The sequence below is a fragment of the Sinocyclocheilus rhinocerous genome, unplaced genomic scaffold (genome assembly GCF_001515625.1).
Source record: "Sinocyclocheilus rhinocerous isolate Xijiao unplaced genomic scaffold, SAMN03320098_v1.1 scaffold628, whole genome shotgun sequence".
Lineage (NCBI taxonomy): Eukaryota > Metazoa > Chordata > Actinopteri > Cypriniformes > Cyprinidae > Sinocyclocheilus > Sinocyclocheilus rhinocerous.
The window spans coordinates 678016-694332 of record NW_015650779.1 but is presented as its reverse complement, the minus strand read 5'-3'; the positions used below and the strand labels follow the sequence as shown (position 1 = coordinate 694332).

Here is a 16317-nt window from a genome sequence, read left to right as displayed (position 1 = left end):
GCTGTCAAACGATTAATCATGATTAATCGCATCCAAAATAAAAGCATTTGTTTACATATACTTTTGTTTTGTTTACATATACTTTTTTTGTTCTTGTTAAAAAAGGCTGATGTGATGAAAACATCCATGCTGAAAATTCAGCTTTGATCACAGCAATAAATTACGTTTTAAAATATATTACAATAGAAAACAGTTATATATATATTATAGTATATATTTCACAGTATTGCTGCTAATGTATTTTCACAGCCTTGGAAATGCAGCCTCGGTTGGCATAAGAGCCTTATTTTAAAAAAAACAAAAAAACATTACAAAAATTATTACTATGAATTATTAACTGGCAGTGTAAGTAGAAATAAGAATAAAATGACAAGAAACATTAATGTAATGCCATTTTTGTTGCCACTCAATGAGGCAAGATACATTTAGCAACAGTAAGACAACAAATGAAATATACAGTTTAACAGCTGGGCAAAATAAAATAAAATACATTTAGCTTGCTCTCTTCCTCTGGGTGTTTTTGAGTTTCACTGTTTCCTCCTGAGATTAATATTTTTTGTTTGTGTTTTTGCTGTTTGGCATGTTGTTAATCCCGAGCTCAAGCCAGTGGCCACCTGTTCCTCCATTTCCTCATCTGACTCTCTGCTGACATCTGCTGACAGTGTGTAGAACCACACCAGTGCTAATATGTGCTCATTTTGATCTCTGGGTCACTAAATGAAGCAAATAAAGTATGATATATCCTCCTGAGATCCGGAAAAAAAAGTTTTGTGAATTTAGTATTTTTTCATGTCATTACATTGTTTAGAACATAAGAAAAAAGAAAAGAAAAAGAAAAATGTATTCATGTCATGCTATGTCCTCGGTAGAGGACACCGGGACTCATTTTTTTAAAATAAATAATAATAATAATAATAATAATAATAAAAATACATGAGTGAACCTGTTGTGATGTTTTATAATAGTTTACAACTGCAACTACAAATTCATAAGAGGAATTTACAGTATTTAATCTTTAAAGCCTTAAATCCATTTCATTCAAATATAAATAAATAAATAAATAAAATGATTGAATGAATGAATTGTATAGGCATTTCTTAAAGCTGTTTCCTACGCAGGGTTTTGTAAAAGATCTCTTTGCACTCTGTCTATCTATCAATTGTTCCCATTTCCCACCATCTGTCAGTGTCTGAAGCCTGTGAAAGGCTTTTATAGTGATGTGTCTCTTCATCAGCCTGAGGTTTTGTGTTTCAGGCCTGATCTCTGGCAGCACAGATACACTGATCTGATTCCATCTGGCTGTCTCTAGATATTTGTACTTCCTGAATCAATTTTAGGATTTTCTTAACCAAATCTTACACTTAACAGCCAGAATGATGAAATCGGTGCAGAAGAGAGCATACATTTCTGCTTTCATGCTGCTTTACACACTCTGTATTTAGCGCAGGGAAGACTGATACCTCACTGCATTAAACAAGTGTGAGTTCACTGACGGAAGCATACTGTGACCTGCAGCAATGAAAGACTGGGTTTTGTTCTGCTGAGCTTTGCAGATCTCAATATAAAGATTAGAAATAAAATGACAGACTCACCACAAATCACACCATTTCCAACGACATCAGCAGCCAATGAAGGATGATCCAGTTCAGTTGTGAAACAGAAATAAGAGAAAACAGATCAGAAATACATTTGAAGACAGATATAACATAAGCATACACTTAGTTTAGTTTATTATTATTATCATTATTTATCTGCCACTTAATAAAAATTGACATGTCATCTCATTCCAAAAAATAAAATAAAATAATAATTTGAAAAAATTTTTTTTTTTAATTTGTCCCAAGAATATTCTTCAATTTTACATTTTTGGTAATATATTATAAAAATATTAAGTTTGATTTCAAATACATTTTTGTTCACTTTTATATGAAAAACCATTGACTCCAGTCATTATTGATTTACTATTATGATTTTCAAAAAATAATTTTACTCACAATTCCTACACCATAACATATTTTGAGTTTGGCATAACTAGAAAAATGTATATTTATCATAAAAATACCCATGGAGCTTTAATATTTTATTCATTTACATGACTCTCTTATGTCTAGAAATCGCACTTTTAAAATAAGCAATTCAATGAGAGTTTAAACAGCTGCTAAAAATAATAAACAAATGTTTGTAAGAAACAAATCCGTCATACAAATGTTTTAACTTCAAATCATTGCTAAAATAGAGTCCTCTATCCATAACATTGTCTTTCTCTATAGTGGAATAGTCGTCTCATCTGAATCAGGAGAGAAATCTGCACAGATCAAACACCGTTTACAAGTGAAAACAGTCCAAAACAGTTCTAAACAAATATGTTGGTGTTATGTTGGTATGTTATGATATGTATGATATGTTGGTGTTACAAACATTTTGATGTTAGAGGACAACAGGAGACAACTTTTATCACTGGAGGAAGCGTTATTATGGACTTGCATTTTAGCTAGAAGCGATGGTTTAAAGTAAAACATGTCTTTATTTATTTATTTGTTTGTTTGTTTTAGATTTGTTTCTTACAAACACGCAGCTTTTCACTTCAGAAGTCATTAATTGATGGACTGGAGTGGTGTGGATTACTTGTGGATGATTGGGATGTTTTTATCAGCTGTTTGGACTCTCATTCTGACGGCACCCATTCACTGCAGAGCATCCATTGGTGAGCAAGTGATGTAATGCTACATTTCTCCAAATCTTTCAGCAAGCTGAGTGAACTATTCCCTTAATGCTTCAACACCACAAACAAACAATGTGAGCTAATAACTAAAGTCCATTTTGATTTAATGCAGCTTAAAAAGTGTGGTCAATCACACTAAAGAGAAGAATTTAAGAGGCACTTTTATGTTCCTTCCATGTGCTACTTTAAACCCAGGCAACTTGGACAGTTCTTTCTACCTCAGCAGACTGGAAAAATAGGAGACAGAAAAGAGCGAGTGAAAATATGAGCTAGCTCTCTATAAATACTTTCTCTTGCTCTTATCACTCACTAGTAATGTTCAATATTTAATGTTGCCCAGAATGAACCCAAACTCCCATTAAGCTGAAGACAGGTGCCTCGTGTTTCATTATCCTGATGCTGCTTTTCTCCACAGCCTTTCTTGCTCCCCTGAATTACATTTCCAAAAGATAATGAAGAGCATGACTTGATCACAAGAGGACGGTATAGATACCAAGTTGAAGTTTTTTTCTTATCTTAAACTCTGCTCCTCACACTAAGCTATTGTATGACTTCAGAGGACTTTTATTATAGTACACAAAACTCATGGACTATTCCATGATCTGTTTATGTTGCTTTTCACTTTTTGGAGCCTAACAGCTACCTGTCACTCTATGCTTTATATGGAAAATACTGCTAAACACTTTCAAATGTGAAGTGGGGATTACAGAGGTGCCTTTAATACACAGGAAAAATCCATGAGCTTAGAAAACATGAGAATACAGTTTCACGTCTTCCAAAGAGAAGAGAAGAGAAGAGAAAATGTGTCGTTACATTAAGATTTCACCACAAAGGTTAGGAAATAAATAGCAGTCCTTATTGTGTTGAGAGTTACACATAAACAGTGAAAGTCTATGGTGTATAGACTTATGTTTTCATTGTGTTTTTATTTTGTGGTAATTGCCAAAGCATGCCAGTACAGCTTAATATGTACATAAATGGAATATTTCTTTAACCTTATTCCAAACAAACAAGGATGAGTTTGTATCCACTTTCTGACACTGGTGAGTAGTGACAAAAGTGCAATAGTCTGCAATTACTGCTTAAAGTATTATATAGCAGTGAAAGCATCAGTTCAGAGCCAGGGCTGATAACCCTTGTGAAAATGAAGTGTGCTTAATTGAATGAGCACTTGTGGAATACTTTGAATCTTAAAAGTGTATTTTTTTCTGAACTTGCAGATAATAAAATATTAACAAAATAAAAGGCCACTTGAGTGTACTTAAAGAGAGTTCACTCTCATGACTGTTTCTTAACATGCTTAAGTAGACTTTTAAAAATGTACTTTGAAATAATGTCAAAGTAAAAGTTTTACTAAATGTACTAAATTGCAACTTCAGCGTTACAAATGTGTAATTACATCTACTATTTAAATACATGATGTACAAGTTTCAGTAAAAATTACATTAAAGTGTATTTTAGTTAATCATAAATACTTGTCAGTAGATTCAGCTGTACACTTTCATCATATTTCAATGACAATAGAATAATTATGAAATTACATATAAAGATTAACTTAAGTCCTACTTAAGTGGCAAAAATATTACTCCTCAACTAAAGTTCAAGTTTCAACTAATTGCACTGAACATAAATTTAAACTATAAAGCTTTTTTTTTCTTCATTTAATTGTAAATAACATGCTATTAACGCTCTGAAAACATTAAAATGATGATCATCATATGATGATTTAATGCTGATCACCAAAACATTTGGTGATTATTAATCACAGGTGTACTAGTTCATCCCCAAATAAAAATTCTGCATAATTCATTCACCCTCATGTAACTCTAGTCATAAAAATATTATTTTGTTCTAAAGGAGAAAAAAAAAAGTCATACAAATTTGGAAAAAAACATTTCATTATTAAACAAAAAGGCAGCATATCTTTTATTTTAATTATTTACATGATTTTTTATTTATATAAGGATTCATTTTGTTAAATAAAATCCTCTTGGTCACAATCAATGACATAAAAACTCTATTCTATTCTATCCTGTTCTATTTTATTCCAAAAACGTGTTAGGGCCACTCTTTCAAATAACCAGAAACTGTCACAGAAATATTAATACATTAAGCCTTTATAAGTCCATACAAAGCATTATGTGCTGAACTACTAGTTCATGCAATATAAGTCATAAAAATATTATTTTGTTCTAAAGGAGAAAAAAAAAAGTCATACAAATTTGGGAAAAAAAATTTCATTATTAAACAAAAAGGCAGCATATCTTTTATTTTAATTATTTACATGATTTTTAATTTATATAAGGATTCATTTTGTTAAATAAAATCCTCTTGGTCTAACACAATGACATAAAAACTCTATTCTATTCTATCCTGTTCTATTTTATTCCAAAAACGTGTTAGGGCCACTCTTTCAAATAACCAGAAACTGTCACAGAAATATTAATACATTAAGCCTTTATAAGTCCATACAAAGCATTATGTGCTGAACTACTAAAAATGACAGACTGCGTAAAATATCAGACAAAAAAAATAGCTGTATATTACAGTCTCAAACCCTGAACAATAGTGAATATGACAATCAGCATTCAGCTTTAAGAACTTAACATTCATCTCTGCTGTTTTCTCTCTAGACGAACCACTTCACATCCCATCACAGCTCAATACAATCTTCTGATATGCAGACGACACAGCTATTATTGGACTCATAAATAACAATGCTGAAATCCCATACTGAGCACATCAGCAAAGCAGCATGAAGACAACACCCACAACAGCACATCAAAAACACTAAAGCACAGTTGTAACACTTTAAAATCTCACTAAAAATCACCCATACAGACTCAGCTACTCTACTCTTCATAAAGCGATGCCCACCTGAGCATTAATAACTGCATTTCCCCTACAACTCTGAACATAAACTTACAGGCTAGCGTATACCCAGACCCCAATCCACCTGCACTCTAATACATTACATTACATGTTCATAACCTGACTATGCATGCATCCCTCTGAATGAACCCAGCATGTGTTGTTTCTCGGTGAGTTGTATCTGTTTTACTGGAACTGAGCTGTTTGCTATGCTGTAACTGTTTGCTATGCTGGTCATTAATAATAATGCATTTAGTTCACCCTTCTTCTCCACTTTTCCCTGTTTTCTCTACTCACATGCTTCCAATGGAGTTTGAAAAGTTGTTGTGCGGTGCATGTGTTTCATAAAACATTGCATTTCCAAGGTTTTGATTTCAGGGTTGGGTGAGCCAAAGTGAAGGTTTCAGCAAATCTGTACAATGCTTTCACAGTTTACGCCATTAAAGAGACATTTGTTTTCCTACAATCAGGGAGTCCTCAAGGTCATGTAAGAATACTGAACACTCTATTAGCCACTTGGATGCTTCAATCAATGATTTTTACCATGAACACATGAGATTGTACTCCCGCACAAATGTCTAAAAACAGCTGTAAAACCAAAATCAATATAAATACTGCTTATTTGCGTTAAACTGCTCTTCTTTTTCCCTCGAACACATGTTTACATCCACATGACATTTAAGTGAGGGGGAGAAGAGCGAGAGATTGCTCATTTCTCTGCAGTACGATAAATAACACCATAATAATGCATATGCATTACATAACTCACAGCTGCTGACACTGATAGAAAAGGACCCATATGCTTCAAATCTGCATTACACGACTGAAACTAGTCGAAATGGTCGGACATTGCGAAATAAAAACATAAAATGACAACGGCGATTCAGCACCGCATTAAAACGACATATCTCACGCCAGAATAATACAATAAAATAACCGTGCTAACGCGAGCAGAATGGTCATCTCTATCTGATTCCGCAATAAATTCAGCTGGAAATGTCTTTAATGTGTTTTATTTGAACGGTCTAATGCACGCGCTGATCCAGCTGACAGCGCGAACCGTTTTTAACGGTCACTGCTGTAACTATAGCAACATTATCTGTCAATCAGCACCGCACGTTACACCTCAGCAGTTGCTCCGCTGCCGTACGCGAAGTAACGCTACTAGTCAGGGATATTTACGTTCACTATTCTGACCGGCCGGCTTAAATGGCGAACCCAGAAAAGGTAAGTGTCTACCTGAGGCGAAGAAAAGGCGCTGTCCTTTATCCCCTTGGTTTTCCAGTACAATAATACGTTTTTTGTCGACGCTGAGCTCTTTCGTAGGCGAGCGTCACAGCTCTTCTCTGATGATGCGCCCTAATGTTCAAATCACGATTCCCTTTCTGTTGAGGGTCATGTGGTTGTAAAAGATCTGGACACTGGTCGTAGGTTCAACAACACCCAGCATCACCCTCGGGTTAATGCCGATGAGCCCTTGATCAAGACATTTAACCCTACTTCAGAAGGGATCTTTATAGGGCTACTCTCACAAAACCTTGACCACATATATTGAAAGAAAATAGGAAATTATATTTTGAAAATTAAGCCTTTATTCATTAAGAAGACATTCGTGTTCGCATTATGGAATTAGTGTCAGTTAAAGAAATAGCGCGCATCACTTGCTCTATGGATCCTCTGCAGTGAATGGGTGCCGTCAGAAAAAAAAGTCACAACATTACAGTAATCCAAAAGTATTGTAAGCAATTCACAAGCTGCTTGTTTGTAAACAAATCCATAATAACGTTTTTTTTTTTTTCAAGTCATCTTGTCTGAATCAGGAGAGAAATATGCACAGATCAAGCCAAAACAATCCAAAACAGTTCTAAATTAAAAAAAAAAACGTCAAGCACTTGACTCGCCTAGGCTTGGAGATCCTCTCTGGACTAGTGTCGTCATCTATTTAACTTTTAACTTTTAGTTAAAACAACTAAAAGTTAAATAGATGACACTAGTCCAGAGAGGATCTCCAAGCCTAGGCGAGTCAAGTGCTTGACGTTTTTTTTATTTTCTGAAGACTTACGGAGAAAGTTTCAGTTATGGTTAAGAGCGAAAAAAGCAGAAATAATAGTAAAAGGAACAGCTTAATGCAACACAAATCGTTCTTAATGCAGCCGTAATGAATCAGAAACAAAAAAATGACATGGTTCTAAATAAATATGTCAGATTATTATTATTATTTTTATTTATTTATTTACTTATTTTGCTGGGGGGAAGTGTTATGGATTACTCATATTTTGGCCAGAAGGTTAAACATAATGGATTTGTTTCTAATGAACACACAGATTTTCACTTTAACAACACGTTAACGATGGACTGGAGTTGTGTGGATCACTGGATTTTTATCAGCTGTTTGAACTCTCAGTCTGACGGCACCCATTCACTGTTCACAAACACATCTACAGCTTGGAAGGGCCAAAAATGTAAAGCTTCAAATGGTTCTGATATGAATCAAACGGTTTAATCCAATTCTGAAGAGACACACTTTACGTATATGATCAAGGGATTCAATTTAATTTTTTATTTGTAAATAAACATTACAATGCACATCCATACAGCTCAAGTTTTATGGGTTTATATTAACATGACGGTGAGTAAATGATGACAGAATTAAAATGTTAGGGTAAACTATAAGGAATATTCTGCATTCAGCACAAGTTAAGCTTTGTAGCATTATATTAATTACCACAAAATAATTTTAGTGTGGCTATACTTGTGAAACAATGAGTGATCTTTTGGCCAAACTGGCCTCATTCGCTTATGTTGTGTCTCACTGTAACCAAGAATTTTATTTTAATTTTTTTAATTAAAAAGATGGACAAATGAATGTTGTGTTACGTTAGCCACTGTCTCAGCTGAAGACCGAAACAATCACTCTGCAGATTAGCTGAACAAGCCGCCTGCCTGCGAGCCAACCTCAATAACACAATAACTGCAGCAGAGCATCCTCTACCAGAAATATAAATTAAGCACCATCTCTCTCTGTTTCTACACGCCTGCTTCATCTAGATAGAAAATGTTCTGCTAGTATACCCACCATTTCTAAATACTTGAGGCATTGCATTTCATTTTTAGGCTGTACTTCTTTTTTTATCCAATGTAAAGCTTTCAATAAAAATGTAACATTAAATTCTAAAACAAAATCAAAAAGTAAAGCATTACTCTAATAATCTAAATTTTCTTGGTTAGAATTGTTGCTTCTTAATATATTTTTTAAACACTTCATATAGATGCAGAATGCAATATAGACAGTATAATGATTACAATTCCTGCTTAATTTTAGACTAAACTTCAGAATTTATTACAAAAACAAATTTCTGATTTGATTATTTTTAAATTATATTAAATTTATTTTTACATTTATTATTTTTATCATTTAAAATTTATATTTTTTGATTATAATTAAAAATCAATTGTATAAATATTTATATTAAATATAATTTCCAACTATTCGTTTAACTACAACTATTTTAACATATGTTAAGGTTACTTTTTTATATAACAGCAAAGAACATTACAGGTATTACAGGGTCATGCCAGCACTTTTATCTCTGTAGACCTGTAGCTCTATTAATACTTACAAGTATTAATAAGGATTAATCCTATTAAATGTGCAGTTGCCTTTTATTGTTGCCATATTAGTGACTTTAAAAATCAATAATCCACAGAATATATATAAAAATATAATTTCTTTATTGGAAAATAAAAGTGCATCAGAAAAGAACTTGCTGGTATCATTGCCAGGTGATTACAATGAACACAGAGTAATACAGTACACATACAAAACTACATTTAAGAGTTACATAAAAACGACAGTTACATAAATTAGTACAATCTGTACACGGTCTTCTTACAGTATTTACACAAGGTGTATTCGTCATTGTTCGGTTCCTTTCCAAGGATTCATTTCCTATTAAATAAACAGTAAACAACATAGGCAGTATCTCATTATCTGAGCCTCATTTGTTGGAGTGTATTCTTCCCAAAATACTTTGGGACTCATTATTGATTTTCATACTTGACAGATTGGGTTCAATTAGATACAAAGATTAAAAGTTATTAAGGTCAGTTGTTAAATATCATCCCTTGTTGTAAGGTAAAAAATAATCGTAAATAATGATAACCCAATTGACAAATTAAATGAAAAAAATACATATCAAGTGTATGATTACATTATTGTCATTTCAGTCTATTCCTGTATTGAGGAAAACGTTCTTGAAATTAACTATATGAATGATTTAATTAATTACTTCATATCCACAATGTCTTAAAGGAATAGTTTACTCAAAAATAACTAAAACAATACATTTAAAAAATCATTAAAATATGTAATTGTTTAACCCCACACTATTCCAAACCCATGACATTTTGTTCCAGAACAAAAGGAGAATTTTTTAAAGAAACTTCATGCAGCTTTTTCTACACAATGACATTGTATAGTGACCAAATTGTTATTGATTTAAATGTCAGTGTGTTCCTTATTCCTTCAGAATTTGGAAAATAGTGAAACACTTGTATGGACTATATTTCGGTTTTGGTTTTGTGGTGAGCTTTACAGATATGGTGACTATAAATTTTCATCGTATGGAAAAGAGCTGCATCAAGATTCTTCAAAAACTCTTTTTGTATTCTGAAAAAAATAACAGTTTATAGGTTTGAAACAACATGAGGTTGGAGTAAATGATGACAGAAATGTCATTTTTGAGTGAACCATCTTTCTAACACAAAGTTCTCAGTGCTTTAGGTCTGCTGTAGCAGGACCAGTCAAACAGCCAGATGACTTCAGAGCTTCACAAAATACAAAACAAGAGAAGAAAAGTTTGCGGGGCCATTATCGATGCCCACTTCATGTCAAACATTCTCGTTTTTGTCTGCTCACGAGTCGTGAGAATTTCAGGGTTCAGTAAAACACGGAGCTGCCTCATATGCACATTTGCTTGATCGTCAGTGTGTGTGTGTTACACCGGCCAGCTCCTCACATGTCATTATCATAGTCCCCGATCATTCTCCGTGAGTTTGAGGCGAGGAAGATATCGTTCTCACGGGGGCAATCGTGGTGACAGGAGCAGGTCTTAATGAACATCATCTTCTTCCTGAAGGAGTCTCCCTCGGGACAGCGGAACTCCACCTCGGCCGTGATGGTGGCGTGAGGCGTGCAGCAGCGGCCGTCTGTACACACCCCGCAGAACTTCGGCTTATACAGCCTGGCGCTCTGGCATCCGGACAGTTCGAAACGCATCCCGCGCTGGCTCTTTGGGGTCCGCACACACTTCTTCCCTCTCTGTAATAAAGAGGAGGAGGTGGGCTATTAATATTTGAGATGGTTTGTGATGGGTTTACTGAAAAAAGGCCAAAAGCAAACTCAGCACCACTTTCAACTAAATGGAAAACATTTTACGCGTTTTGGATGTTTATTTACGTGACAATGCCGTTTTGATGGTCAAAAAATGCAAACTTTTGAAAACTGGTTTCAGTTTAAGTTTTTGAAAACGATACCATTATTGTCTCAATGTAAAGTACAAAAACGTGAATTTGTGAAAATGGTGACATCGCCATCTACTAGCCTGGCATGCATAATTCAGCATTTTTTCTGTGTGAACCAAGATAATTTTGACAATGTTGTCGCCTGTATGTGAAACTTTTCAAAAATGCAAAGGAAAGCTTTTCAGTTTTTAGTACAATCATTGTCGTGTAAACATTCTTTGCATGCATATGGTCCCATTATACATGCGTTTTTATCAAAGTCCCTTTAAGGCAAGTCATGTCACTCGGCAGCCATCTTTGAAACGCCTCTCGGGCATGCAAGTGCAGCTCTATATCTCTTTGAATGGGGAAACATCAAATTCTTCAAAACTGTTTGCCAAGCTTACGATTACATTTCATATTTGAAATCACCAATAAAATCTGACAACAACCGTCTCATAAATGCTGTTTATTTTGCTCAAATGGCGTTAAAAAAAGCGTATTTTTCAGGCTAGACCAGCCAGTGCGCACGTTTCAGAACGCTGACTGTTCCTATAGCAACTGGGACTTCTAACGGCAGCTGCAGTGACGCAATCACTTTACTGATTAGCGATTAGCTCTATTTTACTCCGAAGATGGGGCTTCGTTCGATAGAGCGGCTATATTGAGCATTGCATTTTTTCCCATTAAAAACTGTCTTGGGTATTCTGTATTCTTTGGTTTTTTTTCTGGTGGTAACAGACCTCCGTATTCAAGGAAGCGATAGGATGAAGGCCCAGTTACACGTCATTTTCTACTCCTGGAGGGCCAACATCCCAAAGAGTTTTGCTTCAACCAGCTCTAACACACTTGCCTGGAAGGAAGTTTCTAGTGAGTCTGAAGACCTTGATTAGCTGGTTCAGGTGTGTTTAATTAGGGTTGGTGTTAAACTGCAGGACAGTGGCCCTCCAGAAACAGGTTGGGAAAACCCTCTTTCTTTTCAAGCACTCAAATCACTTGCAGATATGCTGTTGTCTGCGCAAGCTGCATACAGAGGGTGTGCTAGGACAGTAGTTCCCAACCCTGGTCATGGAGGCACCCCAACACTGCACATTTTGCATGTCTCCTTTCTTTGACACACCAATTTCAGGTCTTGGAGCAGTGATGGGCAAACTTGGCACTTCCAGGCCACCTTCCTGCAGAGACTTGATCCAACCCTGATAAAACAATGACAGTATTATACCCCAATAAATAATTTCATGACAAAACATTTCTCATGTCCTTCACGTCTGTGTATTGACGCCTAAGGTTTCTCATTGAATGCAATGGAGTACCCTGCACATTGAAAAATTATGCTAAAGGGTACCCGGTGTGTTAAAAAGTGACGCCAAGGGGTAGTGACCAAGTGTCCATATGTGATGAGAACTTGGGAGTGAGAATGTGTTGTAATTTTCAGCTAGTCTGTTACTTCCAAAAAACTGCTAAATAAGCTGTTTTTTTTTTTTTGGCATCGCTTTCAGGTAAAGGTAGGGGGCAGGGTTTAGTTTGGCCATTAAAGCCACCAGCACCTCCATCACCAAGGTTCTCCTCTTCTCTTCATTCCAGCCTCGGTGGAGTGTGACAGTCAAGGCGTGAAGATGGAGTTCAAAACAACAACATACCTTCAGAGTCAAGAAACAAGAGAGGATGCCTTTGTGTCCAAATTGAGCTGCCCCTGGGAGTTCTCAAAGACTTGTTTACTTTTGGAGAGCAAGTGCAAAGATTTAGAAGATTTTACATATATCTTTGAGGATAACGTGAAATAAAATTATGTAAAAAAAAACTGACCGTCGTGTTTTACTGTAAAAATGCTTCCTCTGTTAACATCTTTCTTTGAAGTTTTATTTGAGTAAAAAAAATATATTTTTTAATTAATAAATTATCCAACTACATTATGCTACTCCAACAACAGTATCAGGAATACCTGCTCCTTAAGGTAACAACTGCACATTTTTATATTTTTTAAAGTGTTGAAAAATTATTTAGGAGGTCAACAGTTGTTTGTTCCGTTATAATAAATATAAACTAGTTCTATTTTACTGTGCATATTTATTGTATAGCCACATGTAAAAGCTTTTTTTTTTCCTTTTTCTGTACTAACAGCAGCATGTTCACGATAGAGCCTTGAGGTCCTGCTGGAAGCACAGCTGAGCCGAATGGAAGGGTGGCGGATCAGTGTGGGAAATTGGGAATGTGCGGTATGCCAGATTAGAGGAAATCTGCTGGTCGTTCTGATGAGCACTGTTAGAGCTCTGCTTGGAAAGAAACAAGGAACACTGCATTGAGAAACTTTCAACATACTCGAAAGTTTGTTTTGAGGCGGGTAATGCAAAAATAAAAAAAAATAAAAAATTGTGCCCCTGATGGGTAGGTTACCACCATCTAAAGTAAGATCATACAACTTTGTGTTGTATGAATGTCTGTGCTGTTGTCCTTGGTACTCAACGCACTTCTTCAAAAGCCCTTCTTTTATGCAGTATTGCTGTTAAAATCCACCTCAGACTGTTAATCATCACTATTTTGCTGTGCTGTATTCAGACTCGACTCTAGCATGGCACATTGCACATGTAAGGCCACGCCACACAAACAACACAAAGTCACCAGGAAGTGCCAACAATACAGACAATCTGAAGGGGTTAAATGCCTCATTCATTCTTGCTCAAGGGAAAAAAGAGAGAGAAGAAAAGGAGGGGTGGATGGGAGGGAAAAAAAGAAAAGACAAAGAAGCAGGCACAGCCCAGCCACCTGCCACATTCCCCGACAAGAATCGAGCCAGCGGAAGGAGCCATTTCTGCAGGAAGCCACGGCGGCTCAGGAGAGCCTCTTAAACCCATTACGGTGGCGAGAGCCAGCACGCTTGACTAGAGGATTTCAAAGCAGGAAGGAGCCACAGCCATGCCCACTCAGTCCAAAGAAAGAGAGGGAGAGACTGTTAGAGAGGGCTGAACTGATTAAAGAATGAGTATAACCACCAGCAGCAGACATCCTTACACCTGACTCCACCAAGGACGGGTTCCACCAAACAAGCTCAGGTAGTTAACTAATGACACAATTTAGCCAATCTTTGAAGGCAATGGCCCCATTTGTCTTCAACGTGAAGCACACCAGAGCTTTTTGAATGTTGTGGCACTCAAAGAGAACCACAATAAGATTGCCTGTGTCAACTCAGACCAGTTTCCAAAAACACTCAATGCAGGTGATGAACATCTCTCAGCAGTTCATCAACCCCATTTTCATAAGGATTGGAATAACTGCTGGAGCATCTGCACTGATTGCAAATCAGGGAACAGGCAAGAATTCAACCACGGCACCCCAATGCTCATCCCCCAACAAAGGTGTCCTCTCGGGGGTGGTACGGACATTGACATGAGCTAGAATTAATGGATTCTAAGCAGGAGCCATTCTGAGTAGGTGTAAGGGAGAAATAGAGGGAAAGAGAGACTGAGGGCAAGTGGTTAAAATGGAAGGAAAAAAGCACAAGCTGAATGCAAGAATGAGCACTTCAACTGTAAAAGGAATTGGAAGGAGTCCAACTCATGCATTTTTAGTCTATTACTACAGCTGTTACACTCTGTTAACACTGTCAAGTTCAGGATACAACGTGTACATCCAACGTGCTGGGGTAATCGTATCTGTATGTCCGACTATTGCCCACGCACTCCAAAGTGTCACGCCAATCTCCACGCTAGAATCTCAGGAGTCCACTAGCTGCGCTTGCCAAAAATAGGACAACATAGCTACACACAAAGTCCTTCACCCCCTTTCATGTTTTCTGAGCGGTTACCTTGTGATTGGCCTTTATTTTCAACCATTACAGTCCATTTTAAATTGAGCTTAAATGCTTAAGAGCATTATTACCGCTCCCATTTACAAACTCTTTTCCCAAATTAAGCATAGGAAGGAAGACCTGCAGGTGTGAACAGTGCAATCAAGTTGGTGCATCCATAAGCCTTAAGGGCACACCCCTTGACTCAAAGACCTTTAAGAAGGTCAAAGGAATAAAAGGCCATCCACGTCACATAGACTCCCAAAACTCAGACTTCTAGAGCTGATGACATTTTAGCAAGCTGGCTAACTACAATTACCACCACCTCTCTTTTTCACTTCCCCCTTCCTCTCCTCCTCCACTCCCCTGTTCCCCTACTCCGCCTTCAGCACCTGCTTCCCTCCGGAGGGGGAGGTTTTGGAGAGGAAGCCCTGCAGGCGTCTTACAGATGGTTCCCAAATTACACCTTCATTACCCCCCCACCTCCCAACCCCACCTTCACTGCTCTCTCCGCATCCCCCTTTCCGTTTCTCAGTGCACCCCCACACCACCTTCCACCACCCCAGCCACCACACCTCACGGTAAGGAATAGAGCCATGTCTGCACAGCAATTTACCCTTTAAGTGAAGAAGGGAATGTCTTTGGGCCACCAGGTCAAGTGCTGAGTATTAGTAATTCCTTTCAGTCACTTTTGTCATTATGAATATATATATATATATATAATTTTCCGGACACAAGCTGAGCAAAACTTATGTTTTAAAAAGTATGAAGTGTTACATATTCTTCATAATAAAAATAAATTGTGAGTTGAATCTCCATGTGGAGCACTATTTTGGTTGCATATGTTGCTGCCTATGTAGGTCATGAAGTAGTTTGTTCAATGCAAGTTTGTTCCCTGTGTTAACGTATTTTCTATAGCAGTGGTTCCCAACCTGGTCATGGAGGCACCCCAACACTGCACATTTTGCATGTCTCCTTTCTTTGACACACCAATTTCAGGTCTTGGAGCAGTGATGGGCAAACTTGGCACTTCCAGGCCACCTTCCTGCAGAGACTTGATCCAACCCTGATAAAACTCACCTGCCTGTAGCCTTCTAGTAGTCTTGAAGACAATGATTAGCTGGTTCAGGTGTGTTTGATTATGGTTGGAGCTAAACACTCCCTGCGTTCCATTCGGAAGGGCTCATTCCTATGCCCTAATCCCTTCAAAGGGTTTACCCTTCGGAGTGAGAGCTTCAAAGGGTTTACCCTTTGGAGTGAGAGCTTCAAAGGGTTTACCCTTCGGAGTGAGAGCTTCAAAGGGTTGAAGGGTGTAGGGGACCAAACAACTGTTTCTTGAAGTGCCCTTCTGCGCCATCATCACGTGTCCACACGGAGGCGCCGTCATCATGCAAAGAATCTGCGCAAAGGATCATGGGAGCCCGAAGTGTCCATCAGT

At 36.9% G+C, this 16317-nt stretch overlaps 1 protein-coding gene across 2 annotated transcripts in view; it reads right to left on the bottom strand.

Moving 5' to 3' along the window:
* Window positions 1–9977: 9977 nt before the first annotated feature.
* The window catches only part of LOC107712605 (connective tissue growth factor-like), an 11088-nt gene continuing 4748 nt past the window's right edge, over window positions 9978–16317 (bottom strand). For both annotated transcript variants that reach the window (XM_016517927.1, XM_016517928.1), the window contains exon 5: window positions 9978–10913. In XM_016517927.1, the coding sequence (XP_016373413.1) occupies window positions 10608–10913 (306 nt within the window). In that variant the 3' untranslated portion in view covers window positions 9978–10607. The remainder of the gene's footprint in view (window positions 10914–16317) is intronic.